Raw genomic sequence first — 19443 nt, 5'->3', positions numbered from 1 at the left:
ACCAAGCACTTTAGCGACAAGGACTGACACATTTGTGGCTGAAGTCCTTGGTTTGTTTGGGCCCTCACAAAACATTTTTTGGACTACCTTCAATTATTAAGGAGGAGGTTGATGATGAGGGTGTTGGTGTTGGAGATTGCATGTGCTGGTCCAAACTGCTGGTAGCTGATACTGGACTGCTTGCTATTAATTGACAAATTATTTTAATTTTGTTAAACAAATTGCATGAACTTGTTGCAAATGATGTAACAGGGAGGAGGTGCCTAGATGGTTAATGTCCCTTCCTCTGCTAACTTTGGCTTTAGAAATGGAACAGATGCCTGCACAACTGTTGTCAGAATTTATATTAAAATAATTCCACACCCAAAACGTGGCTTTTCTGGCTTTCTTTTTATCACAAGCAAGAACTAATGCCACTGGTGGCTGATTTATGCAAACAACATCCTCATTAGTTTCAGATAGGACACAAATTTCCCCCTCATCCTCCTTTTGCACTTCCGCCACACTATCATTCTGATTTTCTATTATTTCACCATCTAATACTAGCACAGCCATCATGGGTCAGTGAACCACTGTGCAACTGGGTGATAGCTGTTATACTTACTTCCTCTATCAAAGGATTGTTTAATAATCAATTGTTTTTTTTTAATTACTACTAGTAATAGTTTTCTTGGTCCCTTTCTGGGATGAAGATCCACCCCCAGCAGCAGCAGCAACAGGTGTAACACTCAAGGATCCTTCTGAGGAATCACGGATAGGAGAGTAGTCAGTCATGCTCATGAAATTGGATGCAGCAGGATTACTTCTGATCACGATTGAGGATGTTGATGAGGCAGTTGTTGGTGGTGGAGATTGCAGGCGCTTGGATCTAACAGGGAGAGGGGAGCAGCAATGTGGCACTGGACTGATTGTTAAGTTTTTAGCCAAAGTTTATGAATTTTTCAAACAATTTGGAATTTGATGAATGCACTGCAAGTGACGTAACAGGGAGGGGTTCCTAGAAGGTTGAGGTCCTTACCTCTACTCACTCTTACTAGGCAAATGTTACAGATGTTGTCCAGATTTGTGTGGAAATATTTCCACACATGAGAGGTGGATTTTTTGGTCTTTTGCCCTGCCGTGACAATGGACTTTGGCCCTCATTGAGAGCCGTACGCTCTAAGCAGAGCGCACGCTCTGAATGAGGGCCGCCCTCCATAATTATGGAGCGTCCTCCTGGACGCTCATATAGCTGTGGGTCACCACCCACAGCCTATACGAGCGTGCAGTTTGATGGCCGCGATGGTCGTGACCATCGCGACCATCGAAACTGCGAGCCGCAGCCTGCGGTTGAGGTTTTCAACCGCAAGGCCTGGAGTGATTTTGGCTCTATCAGAGCCAAAATCACTCCCACTGACATCACTAGTGATGTCAGTGGGCCGGCTTCTGAAGGTAGGCGTTCCCTTGGGAATGCCCCTGTCAGGGAGGCACGCCCCCGGCATGTCCACCAAAGGGGGCATGCTGTCAATCAACATCGACAGCACGCCCCCTTTGATCAGACACAACAAGCGAAGGAAAGTCCTTCGCTCGTCGCGTCTGGCGCATGCGCACGACGGAGCTCCCTCCGTTGTGCGCATGCTCAGTGCAGACCATCGACCCACTTGCGAGTGGACAGCCGCTCGTGAGTGGGTCTGAATCAGGCCCTTTGTCATACCATGGACAACATCTGTTGTCTGATTTACACAAAAAACACCCTCAGCATCAATATCCTCATTATCATTAACATTCTTATCATCCTTGTTAGCTCCAACTACAGAAATATCCTCCTTATCTTCCTGGTGCAATTCCATAGAAGCTTCCTCAATTTCTATGTCAGCATGTTGACTTGTGCTGCTCACCCCCACATTTGCAGAGGGCACACAAATGGTGGAAGGAGGATCCTCTTCAAGTACAGTATTAGAAAGGTCAGGCTCACACATGGCAACCGTGGACACACTTGGTCTCTCCTCTAGGATCTGTAACTTTTTTGAGCACACATTTGGTTCATGTGCCTTAGCGATTTGAATTTTGTTGACACTTCTACAGGGAGAAGTGCTTACATCATCATAAGATGCAGAACCCCCTGTCATAAATAAAGGCCATGGCCTTATCCTTTCCTTGCCACTTCATGTAGTAAATGGCATATTGCCAATGTTTTGTTTCTGTATAGCTAACATAGCTTTTAATTATTTTTACTTTAACACTGTAAAACATTTCTTGTTTGATTTTAGATGCCCTGACTTAAGCCCTGTATGCCCTTGGGCATCGGCTTTAGTAGATGATGTAGATGGACTAGTATTGTTATGACTGGTGGCACTGGCAGCAGCTCCAGCACAAGTATGTGGTTCCTGTTCTCCTCTCAACTGATTGTTCTCCATATCAACAAATACAAATGATGTGGGGTACAGCACACAGGTCAATTTGTACCAATTTTAAATATTACACTGTGGTACCAATGACCTACAGTGTCACAAGATTTTTTATGAATAAGAAAAGAATAACATACTGCATTTTCCACTTACAGTATCACAATTTTTTATACAAATACACTTCATTTTCCACTTACAGTGTCACAATTTTTCTTATGAATACACTGTGTTTCCACTAACAGTGTCAATATTTTTTTTGAAAACACTGCGTTTTTCACTGTGTCACAATGATGTTTATGAATACACTGCATTTTCCACTTACAGTGTCACAATATTTATTATACACTGCGATGCAACTTACAGTGTCATAAACAATATGTGTATGAATATTACACTGCGGTCTGAGAGGCAGCATCACAGTAAAAAAATAATAGTATAGTACTTTGGACTACAGCACACACAAAATATATATCATTTTTTAATTAATTATATTATTTTTAAATTTAATTTTTTTATAAACTGGGCACCCTTTTATGGACAGTGGGCCTGATTCAGACCCGCACGCAAGCGCTATGCACTCGCGAGCAGGTTGATGTTTGGCCACTGCGCATGTGCATGCCGGAGACGGCTCCGGGTCTCGCACCAAAAGGGGGCGGCTGTCGATTTTGATCGACAGCTCGCACCGATTTGGAGGCTGGTTGGGGGGGTCGCTGACCAAATGGATTCCCGACAGAATGCCTGCCATTTGGGGGCGGCCCCACTGACATCACGAGTGATGTCAGTGGTGAGCTTCCGGCTCTATTAAGAGCCAGAAGCTCACTGGAGCTTGCAGGTACGAGACCCTACCGCAAGGGCCTCGTCTCAAGCCCCGATGGTTGCGATGGTCGAGACCATCGCGACCATCACCTGGCTGCTTGCAATAGCTGTGGGTGGTCACCCACAGCTATGCGAGTGGCCCTAGGCCGCACCAAAAAAAATAAAAAATTCCCTGATTCAGAGCGAACGCTCTTTCAGATTGTCTGGCTCTGAATCAGGCCCAGAGTACCCTTGTTGGACAAAGCAGACCCTGGATGGACACATAAACCCCTAGATGGACACAGAAACCCCTGGATGGACACAGCAGCCCCTGCCCTATATGGAAACAGCTGCCCCTGGATGGACATAGAAGCCCCTGGATGAACACAGCAGCACTTGCCCTAGATGGACACAAGAATCCCTGGATGGACACAGCAGCCCCTGGATGGACACAGCAGCCCCTGGATGGACACAGCAACCACTGGATGGACACAGCAGCCGATGGACACAGAAACCCCTGGATGGACACAGCAACCCCTGCCCTAGATGGACAAAACAACCACTGGATGGACATAGCAGCCCCCTAATGGACACATCAGCCCCTGCCCTTGATGTACACAACAACCTCTGGATGGACACAGCAACCCCTGGATGGACACAGCAGCCACTGCCCCTGGATGGGCACAGCAACCCCTGGATGGACACAGCAGCCACTGCCCCTGGATGGACACAGCAACCTCTGGATGGACAAAGCAGACCCTGGATGTACACAGAACCCCCTACCCTTGATGGACACAGCAACCCCTGGATGGACACAGCAGACACTGGATGGACACAAAGCCCCTGCCCTTGATGGAAATAGCAGCCCCTTGGATGAAGCACAGCCCTGACAGCCCAGAACTCAGCAAGCAAATGGCACCAATCACCTTGGGGAGGGACTTTATACAATCCAAAACCCACGAGAATCCGACAGCAGGATGATTATGTTTTGCCTTGCTTTGAGATCTGAGTCAGACGGGAAAACCCAAGCCAGACTCGGTTCTCACCTCAGAACTGGAAGTTCTCAGGGAACCAGACCCGCTCATCGCTAATTTAAACCCAATTTGGTATAATTTTATTAGCAAATATCCAGATTTGTTAATAAAATGATAACGTATAATGGATAAATAACTAAATTTTGGGGACATTTTTAGAAAAAAAAGTTTTTAAACAGTATACTCGATATACAATGGGACTGGTATCCTGTGGCAAGTTTTAATGTTTTGCACAAGTTCAATGATGTTCTGAAGTAGTTCAGTTATATGCTAATACAGGAGGCCCCATATTCTGAACTTGAATCATATATACTGTATACAGTATACTGTAGTATACAGTAAAGTACAGTAACTTCATGCAGCCACCAGCAGGCTCCTTTGGTACAGACGAATCAGATGTGACCATATCACAGTCGCATCAGATGCGACCATGTCAGGGAAGTCTCAGCCTGGTTTGGTTGTATCTAGTACAACCTTGCTGGGTAAATACTGTACAACATGATATTATAATACAGTATATAAATATATAAATAAATACTGTACCTTTATGAATCTTGATCCTGAGCTTCTGCAGCCTTTGTTGACCCTGTCTCATGAGGCCACTCCATATCCTCTGGAGTGATCTGATGCTTCTCTCCCTTCCCAGCTGAGAGTGGATGTTGTGTCAGGCACTAGCATAGGCCCTCTGCTTCGTGGCATTGTTGCCGAGGGGCCTGTCCCTATGCCTAACCACGATAAGAAGCTCAGCATTTCTGTACCTCTTCATCTTGTCATCTATTATGACACTAAATAAACATGTGAGATGCAGTCAGGATGCCAGCAATGCCGGGACGCCACCACAGAGTGTGCAATTCGATTGCATCTTAGTACCACCCGCCGTTATGCATCTTAACATCACCTGCAGTTATGTGTTCTAAGATGCAAACATTTTAAATATCGACAATGTCTATAGCAGTTCAGCATGCAAAGTCATACCTTAGTAGTGAGTGATGGTAGGGGGAGGTGCTGATGCATGCAGTGGGTTCCACACAGTACAGGGACAATAGTGAACATAATTTGATGTTTTGATTGACAGCTTTACGAGCATCTTAACACCTCCCACAATTTTGTGTTCTGAGATGCTAAAAATAAAATAATACAAATATACAATATACCGTATTGAAGGTACAATAATATTGATACAAAATGACATTGCTCCCTAATGGCATTCAAACCCCTGGTCATGTCTGTTGGAAACATTCACCTTATCCACCAGGACACACAGTCCAACAGGAGGCTCAACCACACCTGTTGTCAACAATAACTACTGTTGTACATTACAATGTCTATAGCGGTCTCTGCATGTGGCAGCATTGAATAGTTGTGAATAATAGTCGGGGGAGGTGGTTAGCCATAGAGTGAGGACAGTGGGATTGAATAGAAATGAGTGATGGTGCTGGAGGTGCTGAAGCATACAGTGAGTTCCACATAGTACACAAACATTAGTGAATATACTTTGATATTCTTTGGTTGACAGCTTTATGTGTATCTTAAAACCACCCACAATTTTGTGATCTGACACGAAAAAATTTAAGTAATACAAAATACCGTATTGAAGGTAGAATAATATTGATTACAAACTGACCTTGCTCCTTAATGGGATTCGAACACTAAGTGATGAAAATATTCACCGCATCCACTAGGACACGCAGTCCAGCTGTAAGGTCAGCCACACGATGTCTACAGTAACTACTGTTATAAATTACAATATCTATAGAGGGCTCCGCATGCAGCGGTATTGAATAGAAGTGAATGATGGTGGGGGGAGGTGGTGAGCCCTAAAGTGAGCACAGTGGGATTGAATAGAAATGAATGATGGTGAGGCGAGGTGGTGAGCCCTAGAGTGAGCACAGTGGGATTGAATAGAAATGAATGATGGTCGGGAGAGGCGGTGTGCCCTAGAGTGAGCACAGTGGGATTGAATAGAAGTGAATGATGGTGGGGGGAGGTGGTGAGCCCTAGAGTGAGCACAGTGGGATTGAATAGAAGTGAATGATAGTGGGGGAGGTGGTGAGCCCTAGAGTGAACACAGTGGGATTGAATAGAAGTGAATGATGGTGGGGGAGGTGGTGAGCCCTAGAGTGAGCACAGTGGGATTGAATAGAAGTGAATGATGGTGGGGGAGGTGGTGAGCCCTAGAGTGAGCACAGTGGGATTGAATAGATGTGAATGATGGTGGGGGGAGGTGGTGAGCCCTAGAGTGAGCACAGTGGGATTGAATAGAAGTGAATGATGGTGGGGGGAGGTGGTGAGCCCTAGAGTGAGCACTGTGGGATTGAATAGAAGTGAATGGTGGTGGGGGGAGGTGGTGAGCCCTAGAGTGAGCACAGTGGGATTGAATTGAAATGAATGATGGTCGGGAGAGGTGGTGAGCCCTAGAGTGAGTACTGTGGGATTGAATAGAAGTGAATGGTAGTGGGGGGAGGTGGTGAGCCCTAGAGTGAGCACAGTGGGATTGAATAGAAGTGAATGATGGTGGGGAAAGGTGGTGAGCCCTAGAGTGAGCACAGTGGGATTGAATAGAAGTGAATGATGGTGGGGGGAGGTGGTGAGCCCTAGAGTGAGCACAGTGGGATTGAATAGAAGTGAATGATGGTGGGGGGAGGTGGTGAGCCCTAGAGTGAGCACAGTGGGATTGAATAAAAGTGAATGATGGTGGGGGGAGGTGGTGAGCCCTAGAGTGAGCACAGTGGGATTGAATAGAAGTGAATGATGGTGGGGGGAGGTGGTGAGCCCTAGAGTGAGCACTGTGGGATTGAATAGAAGTGAATGGTGGTGGGGGAGGTGGTGAGCCCTAGAGTGAGCACAGTGGGATTGAATAGAAATGAATGATGGTCGGGAGAGGTGGTGAGCCCTAGAGTGAGCACAGTGGGATTGAATAGAAGTGAATGATGGTGGGGGGAGGTGGTGAGCCCTAGAGTGAGCACAGTGGGATTGAATAGAAGTGAATGATGGTGGGGGGAGGTGCTGAGCCCTAGAGTGAGCACAGTGGGATTGAATAGAAGTGAATGATGGTGGGGGGAGGTGGTGAGCCCTAGAGTGAGCACAGTGGGATTGAGTAGAAGTGATTGATGGTGGGGGGAGGTGGTGAGCCCTAGAGTGTGCACAGTGGGATTGAATAGAAGTGAATGATGGTGGGGGGAGGTGCTGAGCCCTAGAGTGAGCACAGTGGGATTGAATAGAAGTGAATGATGGTGGGGGGAGGTGGTGAGCCCTAGAGTGAGCACAGTGGGATTGAATAGAAGTGAATGATGGTGGGGGGAGGTGGTGAGCCCTAGAGTGAGCACAGTGGGATTGTATAGAAGTGAATGATGGTGGGGGGAGGTGGTGAGCCCTAGAGTGAGCACAGTGGGATTGAATAGAAGTGAATGATGGTGGGGGGAGGTGGTGAGCCCTAGAGTGAGTACTGTGGGATTGAATAGAAGTGAATGGTAGTGGGGGAAGGTGTCGAGCCATAGAGTGAGCACAGTGGGATTGAATAGAAATGAGTGATAATGCAGAAAGGTGATGAAAGCAAAGAGCGAGTTCCACACAGTACACAAACAATAGTGAACATAGGGCCTGATTCGTTACAGACTGCTATTGCGTTTGCAGTTCCGTAATCGCACGTAGGCCCGCTGTGAATATATGCTAATGTTTGCAATCTGAATGCCGTCTCAGCCTAACATAAGGATGTCTATTTCCCTTTACTCACATCCGTAATACTTTGCAAGTCTGCGAAACCATCAGTAACATTGAGTACTATCAGAGCTTCATGCACACTTGCACAAGGTCAGACCTTTCACAGATTTTGCTAACCTCATCGCAAGCAGTGAGAGCTCAAGCTGTGTATGCCATCGCAGTGGCTAATTTATGTACGCCCCTATAATGGTGTTTAAACAAACTGACACATCAGCGTTTCGCTGACCACTCCCCCATCACCACCCTCAAACGCTCACTTCCTGTCAATCACTCTGCGATGAGTCTGCGTGGTCACTGCATTTGCAGTCTGATTACAGTAAAGCCTTCGCTCACATGTACTGCGATGCATACACATGCATAGTACACTAAAATTGGCCATCTGCGTGCGTAATCGCAGTTGCGATCCGTAATGAATTGGGCTCATCATTTGATATGCTTCGACTGACAGCTTTATGTGTGTAGTAACACCACCCACAATTTTGTGTTCTGAAATGCACAACGCAGTTATTAAAGGTTCAAAAATATTGATTACAAAATGAGTGGGAGTGTTGAGGTGATCGAATGGGAAGATTGTGGGCACTGAGTGGGATGTGTGTGCCACGTAATCTCAGACCTCAGTTGCATAGACTGCATGTGTGTATTCCAAAGAGCACACAATTCTGTGAATTAGCAGCTCCACCATTTTGTGAGTGACAACAATCTCACTCTGTGGGGTCTATTTACTAAGCAGTGTTAGGAGACAGAGTTAAAAGTGATAAGAAAGTGATAAGGTGCCAGCCAATCAGCTCCCAACTTTCATCTCACAGGCTGTGTTTGAAAAATGACAGTTGGGAGCTGATTGGTTGGCACCTTATCACTTTCTTATCACTTTTCACTCTGTCTCCTAACACTGCTTAGTAAATAGACCCCTGTGAGAGTGCTGAATCTGTAGTTAACCACATGGTGTCATGGCATGCCTTATTTGTATTGTGCAAGGAACACGTTGATTAAGGCATGAGCCTTAGTGAATGTAATTTTATTGCTTTTTTAGTTTGAGTGGCTAGAAATTTAGTAGGTTTTGTGAAATTTCAGATCATGTCTAAAAAGCCTTAATGGGACATGTGAAACCGTAAGGTTACTTGTGTATGGAATTTCATTGCTTTTTTATAATGTATTAACCATCAGGGTTTGGAGAAGCAAACTGGGCCCCCTACAGGGGAGAAGGGCATCAAAGTGGTACACTTGCGAGGACAGCAGCGGCACCAACACCGAGAGCCTAGCACTCAGTGCACGGCATGCAGGCTCCATTTTTATAGCGCTGCTGTAACATCGGCCTCCCCTCTCCTACATATGGTTTAGTAGAAAACGTTCTACCTTCTCCCTGTTGGAACATTGCACAAGCTACCTGCAGTAACTCCCACTACAAAGGTACTGCTTTTTTACTACACTGCTCCAGATTTATACAGGATAATTTATCACAGAGGTGACTTTATCAACCACATGCAGCTTACACAATATAGACTGTAGCCTTCTGATATACAAATATTGGATAATAATCAGGTGCACTCCAAAGGTGCAGTATGCTAATCAGTCTTTACAATATCAATATACTGGTCCAATTGAATGAGGCAGTGCGTTTTTCAGCTGTGAATTTAGAAGAGACCTACTGTAGGTTATCAAGCAGTGAAAAGTGTGGATAAGTTGTCCATAGCAACCAATCAGCTTTGAAGTAGCATTTATCTAGTAGAGTCTATAAAATAATAGGTAGGAGCTGATTGGTTGCTAATTGGTTGCTATGGGCAACTTCTCCACTGGTCCACTTCCCACAGTTTTTACGGCTTGATAAATAGTTACTTTACATGCTGTTTGGAAACTACATAGCAGCAGCCAGAGCAGCAAAGAACTTTATTGTTGTTACTTTGTATTGTGTACCATTAATTGATGTACTTATGTGTATTTCCTTTTTATATTTTCTGTTTTTATATTTTAATATAATTCACTGGTGATAATAAAATGTCCAAATTTTAAATATAAATACCAAAAGCGTCTATATACATCTATTTATTGAAATATGCTTTTTTTCCATTCATAACTATTGAATCCAGACTGCGCAGCCCTATTAGTAATTTGCATATATTTTGAAGGGGTAATGCTTTGTCTGGGCCCCAGTGAAAGGGTTCCCCTGGCTGTGGCATTACCCCACTGCTAGAAAAAGTTTGATGCTTGTTATGGAAATTACAGGGGAACACTACAATTTTTTTCACCTGTTTTTCCAGAACCAGGACCAGATCAGAGCCCAGTGCTGGTTGTGCTAAATACAGTGGACCCCTACATCATTTGTCCCCACTATTTTAGCAACCAGGTTTTTCTCTGAATAGCCTGTTTCTGATTATGCTTAATACAGGGGACCCCTACATTGTGTGTCTCCTGTATTTAACACAACCAGTACTGTGTCTTCAAAGCCCAGGGCTGGTTGTTCTTGGGGGAGGGGCAACACCATCGTTTCTTCAATTTTTACACAGGCTTTAATTTTTTTATACACAGAAGCACAGATGGATCTTACTGATCCCTCCATGCATCTGTGTTCTTAAGTTTTTACACACAGATGCATGCATCACAGATCTCACTGATCTGATCCTGCATCGTTCTGCTATCACACAAGATCTAATAAATATGCAAATCATTATATTGTGCTTGATAGATTTTGTGTGAATTTCAAAAATGGCGCTGAAGTGCCATTTTTTAAATGGGCACTGCTGCCAAATTCTGCAGAATGGCTGGCAGGGACTGAATTCTCTTGGATCCAGGCCTACCGCCAACACAGCACCGCCTCTGGGTCCCACTGCCAACTACCACTGTGTCCCAATGCCTGCACCGCTGCTGGGTCCCGCCGCTACCACCCACACCCCCACCAGGTTCCTGCCAATGCTAATGCCTCTGTCAGGTACCAAGCCGCCGCTAACGCCGGCTACCTCACCCAGGTCCTACCTCCACTAACACCTGCAAAGGACAGCCATCTTTGTGTACTCAAGTGAAGCCACAGTACACCCCTGCAGGAGGCTGAAGCTCCCTTTCTATACAATGGGGAATTTGTGATGTAATAGTTTAAAAACTGTAACTTTCTCAATTACCTTGACAATAAAAACACCTACACTGGAACAATAGCTATACATCTAAATTCATCCCCTACCCTGACTAATGCCTTCCCAAATATCCCCCATAGACTGTAGCAGAAAAGTGATTCTAACTGAGTGGTAGAAAAAAATTACATTTGAAATATTAGATTACTCCCAAATCCTATTTTTTTTATTTTTTTGCCATAAAATTTAGCATGCAGCACTGAGTGATAGTTCTACCCGTCTGTACCAAATTTCAGCTCAGTACATCAAATAGCTTTTGAGGTGTAGCCCCTTAAATACCATGCCCCCTCTCAGGAATTATCTATGGGAGAATTCCATTTTTTTTATTCAGCCTTAATATAAGGCCATGACCATGCCCTTTTAATATATATTTATATCTAAAATCATTCATTTTTTATGTATGTTTCGTGATAAGCTTAAGAACTACCATATTTTATTGTGCTTTCACTGAAATGTTCTTTGTGTTCCTTAAAATAACATAGATTATACACACACACATCAATCCTAGCTATTACAGAGATAACTTACTGGGCTCCTTCCAGCAGCAGCTTCTCATGTATTCTAGGGGACGGAGCCTCTTGGACCCATGTTACTTTTAGTGACAGCAGCCAGTTAGCTATTGCTCTGTCTCCTGCCCTCCCCTCTCTGCTCCCAGATGGCCCCATCCATCCCACCTCCTCATTGACTGGCTGTAGCATGGAGCAGCCTGGGTAGAAGGCTTCCCCTAGAACAACAAGGAGAGGGTGAAAATGTATTCATCTTGCGACATCATGACACCACATTGGTACAGCAGTGTGGAGATTGGCTGTAACACACATTGCTTAGCATGTCCGGGGCAGGACCAGGCTATGGATAGCTGGAGATGTGTGAACCTGCATGTTAATGTGACCAGCTCTGGAGAGACAAGGATGGCCTGAGAGAAATTTGTGTCCCGTGAGTTTAGGTTCCTACTTAGCTACTTCCAGCTGGCAGTCTCTGCCAAGGCCCGGAGCACAAGCCCCATCACATCGAGCACCCTGGGCCTGATTCAGACCTGGTCGCAAGCGCTGAGCGCTCGCAACCGGGTCGATGGTGGCCCACAGCGCATGCCGGCTCCGTCGTGCGCATGCGTGAGACCCGGCTAGCGACGGGCTGGGCAATCCGTCGCTCCGGGTCTCGCACCAAAGGGGGCGAGCTGTCGATGTTGAGTGACAGCTCACCCCCTTTGGTGGGCGGGCTGGGGGGGTGGCTGCCCAAACAGAGGCATTCCCTGAGGGAACGCTTGCCATTTGGGGGCGGCCCCACTGATTCCGGCTCTGTTAGAGTCGAAAGCTCTCTGGGGCTTGCGATGAACGAGACCCTACCACCTCGTCGCAAGCCCAATGGTCATCATCCTGGCCGCTCTCTATAGCTGTGGGTGGTCACCCACAGCAATGCGAGTGGCCAGAGGCCACACCAAAAAAAAAAGCCCGGCCCTGATTCAGAGCGAGCGCTCTGTCAGAGCGAGCAGCTCTGAATCAGGCCCCCTGTACAGAGCCAGATGCATGATGTGCAGGAAAAAGTTTGCATGACCGGTTTGCACTGCCTGGCTCTGGTGCTCTGTGCCTGGGAAGGCAGAGGAGGGGCTGCCTGGAACTCACCTCTTTTATAGTGTATCTTCTGCCTGTTTGTGTCCTGGCACCAGCCATCCAGCCTCTTCCCTCTGGATGTTTATTGACCACTGCTGCATCCACCCAGCCACCCCCTGTGTGCATCATCCTTCCCTCCCTCCAAGTATGAGTCCCCGGGGTCACTGCTGCTGATTCCTCACCTGTTGATTGGAGGGATGAGCCACTCTGAGCACCGGCCACACTGCACACTCTGGTATCTACTTGCCCAGCTTTTCCAGAGTGACTTTTGCATCCAAAACGTACCCAGGAAACTTTGCTGGGAAAATCATACAGTGCACAGATAAGCAGACACATGGAGAGCAATCAGGAGTACCTGGGGTGCTGTCTCCTTATCATTCAATAAAATTAATAATCACTCAGTAATGACGGATAGGCACTGCTAGTATTTTTCTAATCATGTTTAGGAACATTCATTACTGTAAGTAAAATACAGGAGCAATTGAATGTAGATTTCAATTCTCACAGCAGATAAATAATTTGACCACTTACATACAGGCAGTGTTAGTCTGGGGCATGAAGGGCCCACCAGGGGATATCAATACTAGGGGCCCACTGGGTATACGTTAAGGAAGCAGGTGGACAGAATGCCGACCGCCGGCTTCCAGACAATTTATCCCGACGAGGGTCGATGACAGGCATGTAATTCTAGATGCCTGTCATTTTACCGATGCCGGGAGACCGGCGCCCGGCATCCCGATCGAGCAGATGCCGGGCGCCACAGCAGACAGCCGAGTGGGGGGGATGGTTAGGTTTCGGGCTCCCAGAGGGGACTTAGGGTTAGGCACCCCCCCGGGAGGTTAGGGTTAGGCTAGGGGGAGGGAGGGTTAGGGTTAGGCACCTTTGGGGGGAGTTTAGGGTTAGACACCCTCCCGGGGGACTTAGGTTTAGGCAGTGGGGAAGGGTGGGTTAGGTTTAGGCACTTAGAGGGGGGATTAGGGTTAGGCACAGGGGTGGGGAGGTTAGAGTTAGGCACCCTAAAGGAGGGTTAGGGTGAAAAATAGTTTAGTTATACTTACCTGGGGACGATTGGGATTTCCTCCTCTGTCAGCCAGCCGCTGTTGGGATTTGAACCGCCGGCCAGGGGTCCAGTGGTAAGTCATACCGATTCCGGCCCACGGAATGGCGTAACCTTCTGCCAAGTGGGTGTACCCAATTAACAGAAATATGTGTCAATAATATGTGTAAATAGATGATGGAGGAATTAACTAGCAATAGACCTCCTAAAAGCCAGATAAAGGTGTCTCCTGATAAATAAATAAAAAATGCACATAATGACATTAATAAAAAATGTTTTATAGATATGCAAATCCAGCTTTTAACATATGAGATATAAATTCAACTATTGAAAAGAATCTAACTACTAAGGACTAAATTTACTAAGATGAGAGTTTTTAGAAATGGAGATGTTGCCCATAGCAACCCATGAGATTCTACTTAACATTTAACTAGCACCTTCTAGAAGATAACAGCTAGAATCTGATTGTTTGCTATGGGCAACATCTCCATTTGTAAAAACTCTCATTTCATCTCAAATGTACCCCTAAGCATTAATCCCATTTTGAATATTTGTTATTTTTGGGTTATTATTATTTTTAGTTTAAATGTATTTAACGATGGAGTTGATGAGGGCTGTATTCCATAAGATACTTTTTTCAAGCAATTTAATTTTTAAAGTACAAGAGAAATGTAATATAGTGATGGAGCTTAATAGATTGACACACCACAAGACAGGAAAGAACAGAAACAAAAGTCAACAAAGGGCAAATACAGTACACAGGGCAGAAATAAATCCACAAGGATGTAGGTGCAGACACAGTGATAAACAGCACAAACAACAGTAGATTGAACCCCTGCAAAGACAGCATGTAGACTCCTCCACATGCCACAATTATGCCATCAGATGCTCCACATGCTACTATTATGCCTTTAGACTCATCCACATGCCACAATTATGCCATCAGATGCTCCACATGCTACTATTATGCCTTTAGACTCCTCTGCATGCCACTATTATGCCATAAGACTCCCACATGCCACTATTATGCCATCAGATGCTCCACATACTACTATTATGCCTTTATGCCCTTTGCATGCCACTATTATGCCATAAGACTTTTGCATGCCACTATTATGCTATAAGATGCTGCACATGCTACTATTATGCCCTCAGACTTCTCTGCATGCCACTATTATGCCATAAGACTTTTGCATGCCACTATTATGCTATAAGATGCTGCACATGCTACTATTATGCCCTCAGACTTCTCTGCATGCCACTATTATGCTATCAGACATCTGCATGCCACTAATATGCCATCAGATGCTCCACATGCTACTAATTTGCCCTCAGCCTCCTCTGCATGCCACCAGACTCCTCTGCATGCCATTATTATGCCATCAGTACCTCTGCATGCCACTATTATGCTATCAGACACCTCTGCATGCAACTATTATGCCATCAGACACCTCTGCCTGCCACTATTATGCCAACAGACACCCCAACATTCATTTACACAGATAAGAAAAAAACATGATGATTAATTTCACACACAAACACACATATTATCAACTGTTACAGTATGCCTGAGCAGGGAATCTTCTATTCTGTCCAGACTGCCCAAGCCAAGGGCAGCCATGTCAATGCCTGTGTCAGATATGGATGGTACATTATGCATATTATATAATATAAAGCCCTTCCATACGTCCGATTGTGCAAGGATTGAGATGTCCACACTGACATACTTGGCATGTCTTTAGATGCACCATCTTCACACCATCGAAACTTGCACCAGAACTATGTCAGATGATGATTATCCATCTGTAATTAGCCTATGTGAACAGTTCTGCATCTATGGATGCAACCTCTATCAGTGACACACCTGCGACACTCCAATAAAACACAAACTCTACAAGCTTCTATTAGCCCCCATCTTACCTCCCAGTCACCACCCAGGAATGACACATACATTTCTGCTACCATATATTATTGTAATGTGACAGAGACAGACCGAAGACTGAGAAAATGTTTAATGTACAGATTAAAACTTAAATTTAATTGTCAAATAATAAATATATGTTGCGGACAGACAAATAATTTTAATATTAGAGCCGTAATCCAACCTATGGGATGTAATTTCAGGTACCTTTGGTCAAAAGTAATGTCACTGATTTGTAGCCTATATTAACAATGTAGTATACGGAAGGTATGCTCAGTTATCACCTTATAGATATATAACCATGGTTGCATATATCAGAGATCTGCACTATATGGTTGTGAAAGAAATGTCATAACCAACAGAGTATGAGGCAAAGTAATTAGGTGCCTCAGAGCTGTAACTAAACAGTGCCCTGTGTGTGAAAGAGCCTAGGTGCCCCCCAGATGCAGCACTCACCTGCCAAATACATTTTATTTATCCTAACTGAGCCAAGTATAAGATACTAATGTAGCAGGTGACCACCAAATATCCAATAATGTCTTCTTATTTACCATCATCTTATTTAAATGAAGATACAGGATGATCCTGTATCTTCATTTATAAAAGATGATGGGAAACAAGAAGACATTATTGTTTATTGGTCATCTGCTATATTATTTCCTTATTCTTGGCACAGTATGGATAATGTTAATATTAATATAATATCAGGTCATGTTGTAAAGCAACTTTACCCCCACTCCCCCTTTTTCCTAGGGACTCTCCTATATGCAGTCAGCAGCACTCACGTGGTCAATAACAGGCACAGACTGAGTGACTGACACCTTTGTTTGGAGTTGGGCTGACACTGACAGTGTCACCTTAGTACTGCCTGGACCGGACCCTGCCTGCTATCGTGTCTGTGCACCTAAATGCAACTGCTCCTAACTTTTGCTAGTGGCACAGTAAGGGTTTGGAGAGGAGATGTCATGGCATCTCCCAGACCCTACAGAGAGTGCACAGAGGGTGGGTGCCAGCCAGAGAACGTGGAGCTGCGGGAGATTGATAGACAGGCAGGGGCTACTCTGAAGGAGGAGGCTGGCACACACTGCTGCTAATATACATAGCAGCGGGTAGCCCGGCAAATAAAAATGTAAGTTGGCATCTGGTTCCAGCCCAGGGCACTGTGCAGTGACACCGGCCGCACCACGCTAGATACGTCCGTAGGCATATGTTCACAAAAGAAACAGCTTGCCAATGTATGGAGGTAAAGTTATAAGGCAAACATGTGATCCACCTTTCTTAAACAGCCACAGTCGATCAGGTGCATAATTATATAATCAGTAATGGTGAAGTAATTTATAGCCCATATAGTTCTGGTGTACATAAAGTTAAAACATAAAAGGTCCCCATCCACCTACTGATGGATCACCAGATCCTGCAATAGGATCAGAAATGCCATCGATGTTCCGCGATCCGTCTGATGATAAGCGAAATCCACCATGTTAAATTTCACAGATTTGCAAATTGCAATCATATTTTGATCGTGATTGGCAAATGAGTGAAATCTAACATGTTGGATTTCACCGATCTTGGAATGCCGGGTTGCAGGATAGCAGGAATGTGGTGACCCGTTTGTAATGTATGGGACTCTAAGCACGGGACAATACAGAAATTGCAGACAAACCTCTTTAGTGATGTCAGAAGTATGTCATAAAGACAAAGGAGGATACAATGTCTATGGGTCCTATTCATCATCACTTAATTTTCACAAAAGAAGGTGACAATGAACATTTTCACCTGCAATTGTAAAAATTTCAGTTATTGGGCCATCCATCAAGCAGGTAAAGCAGCAGATATCATAGATATCTCCTACTTTACTTACTCTCGTGGAATGGCCCGCTGTCCCCACAGTATTTATAAAAAAATTATATTTTCGGAGCTTGATGGCGGGAGCATTCAACATCTTCAGATGGCGAATTCTCCTGTTCTGGCATGGCAACCCAAGTCGATGCCTGGGTTGTGATGAGGAATTCTTTTGGAAAATTCACACACGCACATGATATATATACAAAAGACACTATTTTTTTTCGGGTCCAGAACTTGGGCCCAGAGCACAGATTGATAGTGACTGGAGTTGGGCAGCACTAGGTTGCGTTGCCGACTTGCTAAATCTTGTGCGGCTAAGCCTAACACACACAGACACACAGACAATTATTAGAAAAAAAGACAATTGATTTTTATTTTTTTTCAGCTCCAGAACTTGGGCCCAGAGCACAGATTGATCACAACTGGTGTTGGGCAGCACTAGGTTGCAACTTGCATTGCTGGCTGGATCTTGTACAGTACTGCGGTTAAGCCTAACACGCACACACACACACACAGAAAAATATAAAAGACACTTTGATTGATTTTTTTTTTACTATATATATATTTTTTTGAGTCCAGAACTTGGGCCCAGATGGACACAGCACCAGCCCAGATGTTTCTGCAGTTTTGCCCCAGCCCAGATAGACACAGCAGACAGAAAAGAATCAGCCCAGAATGGATCAGCACCACCAGCCAAAGACACAGCAGACAGCACAGACAGCCCAGACGGATCAGCAACAGCCCAGATGGACACAGCAGACAGCACTGTGACAGCACCAGCCAAGCCAGAATGGATCAGCACCAGCCCAGGACACAGCAGACAGCACCAGCACCTCTCCCAGCCCTACACTACCCACCCTCCCTTTTCAGTCTCCACAGCCAGAGTGAAATGGCGTCAGTCGTGTGGTCCCTTATAAACTACATTGATCATAGAGACAAAAGCTTGCGAACCGCAAGATTTCAGACTCTATAGTTTTGCTTTGGTTTGAGATCCGAGTCAGGCGGGAAAAATCGAGCCTTCTTGGATTCGACTCGGATCTGCTAATTTTGGGTGGGCTCTGATCTCTGAATCTTAACCCACTCATCTCTAGTTTACACTCACTTACTGTACACATAAGAATCATTCACAAAGTGAGTGACAGGTAGTCAGCATTTGGGGGAGGTAATGGGGATGGTCATAAAAATGCTGGCATGTTGAACCACTGATTTTTTGTTCACAGCAGGCGAGCTCACTGTGTATCTAAAGACCCGCTATGTCTGGGACAGCTTAGCCATACCCAGAAGGCTGATGGTCGCCTGATCTGTTTTCCATATTTCCAGTATCTGGTTTGATGAAGTGAAGTGGCACAGTCTCTAATACGGAATCCCTATGGAAATACCCTCCCATTACCTGCTATCCCATTGGCTAACTGGTCTAAAGCAAGAGCCCACTATTTGACTCTTTGATAGCCCTCACTGCTTCAAAGTTTGACCCCTGTTATGACAAATGTCCTTCTGTCAGCCTTCTTGTAATAGGCAATGATTATACTCCCAATCTGTGACTGATAAATAGAATGTACATTTGCAGCATATTACTTACCTTCCACAAAGCAGTTTTTGTATTCCAAATGTATATTTATGTGGTATGACAAAGCCATTAACTGTGAATATTCCACCTATAATAAAATCTCCTTCTTTGGAATATTTATATTCAAATATATATTGAGGATTTTGGGTTAAATGACATCCAGGCTCCGGTTTCTGTGTTTCCAATCTACAGAGTGCAATGCTCAGTATGCACAGCCAAATTATTTGTTGGAAAATATTAAATACTTTTTGAAAAGGTTGAAAACAATTATTAAATTTCTGGTCTTCTTTATATCTCTTCACTGACAGAATCATAGTTCTAATAATATATTTAAGACACAGGAAAAGTACAGTTAGATAAATATTAGTAAATGCACATTATGACCACATTT

General features: G+C 44.8%; 1 protein-coding gene across 1 annotated transcript in view; it reads right to left on the bottom strand.

Annotated features, from left to right (window-relative positions):
* LOC148479259 (vomeronasal type-2 receptor 26-like) overlaps positions 1-19122 on the bottom strand; it is a 114161-nt gene extending 95039 nt beyond the window's left edge. The window contains exons 1-2 of the mRNA XM_088454675.1: positions 19065-19122; positions 11584-11779 (exon numbers count right to left, since the gene is read on the bottom strand). Of these exons, the coding sequence (XP_088310801.1) occupies positions 11584-11779; positions 19065-19122 (254 nt within the window). The remainder of the gene's footprint in view (positions 1-11583; positions 11780-19064) is intronic.
* Between the last annotated feature and the right edge of the window lie 321 nt (positions 19123-19443).

Source organism: Taudactylus pleione, unplaced genomic scaffold, assembly GCF_031769625.1.
Source record: "Taudactylus pleione unplaced genomic scaffold, aTauple2 ptg000627l, whole genome shotgun sequence".
Taxonomy (NCBI): domain Eukaryota; kingdom Metazoa; phylum Chordata; class Amphibia; order Anura; family Myobatrachidae; genus Taudactylus; species Taudactylus pleione.
The sequence above is the reverse complement of the archived record's forward strand: the minus strand, read 5'-3'. Positions and strand labels throughout refer to the sequence as shown.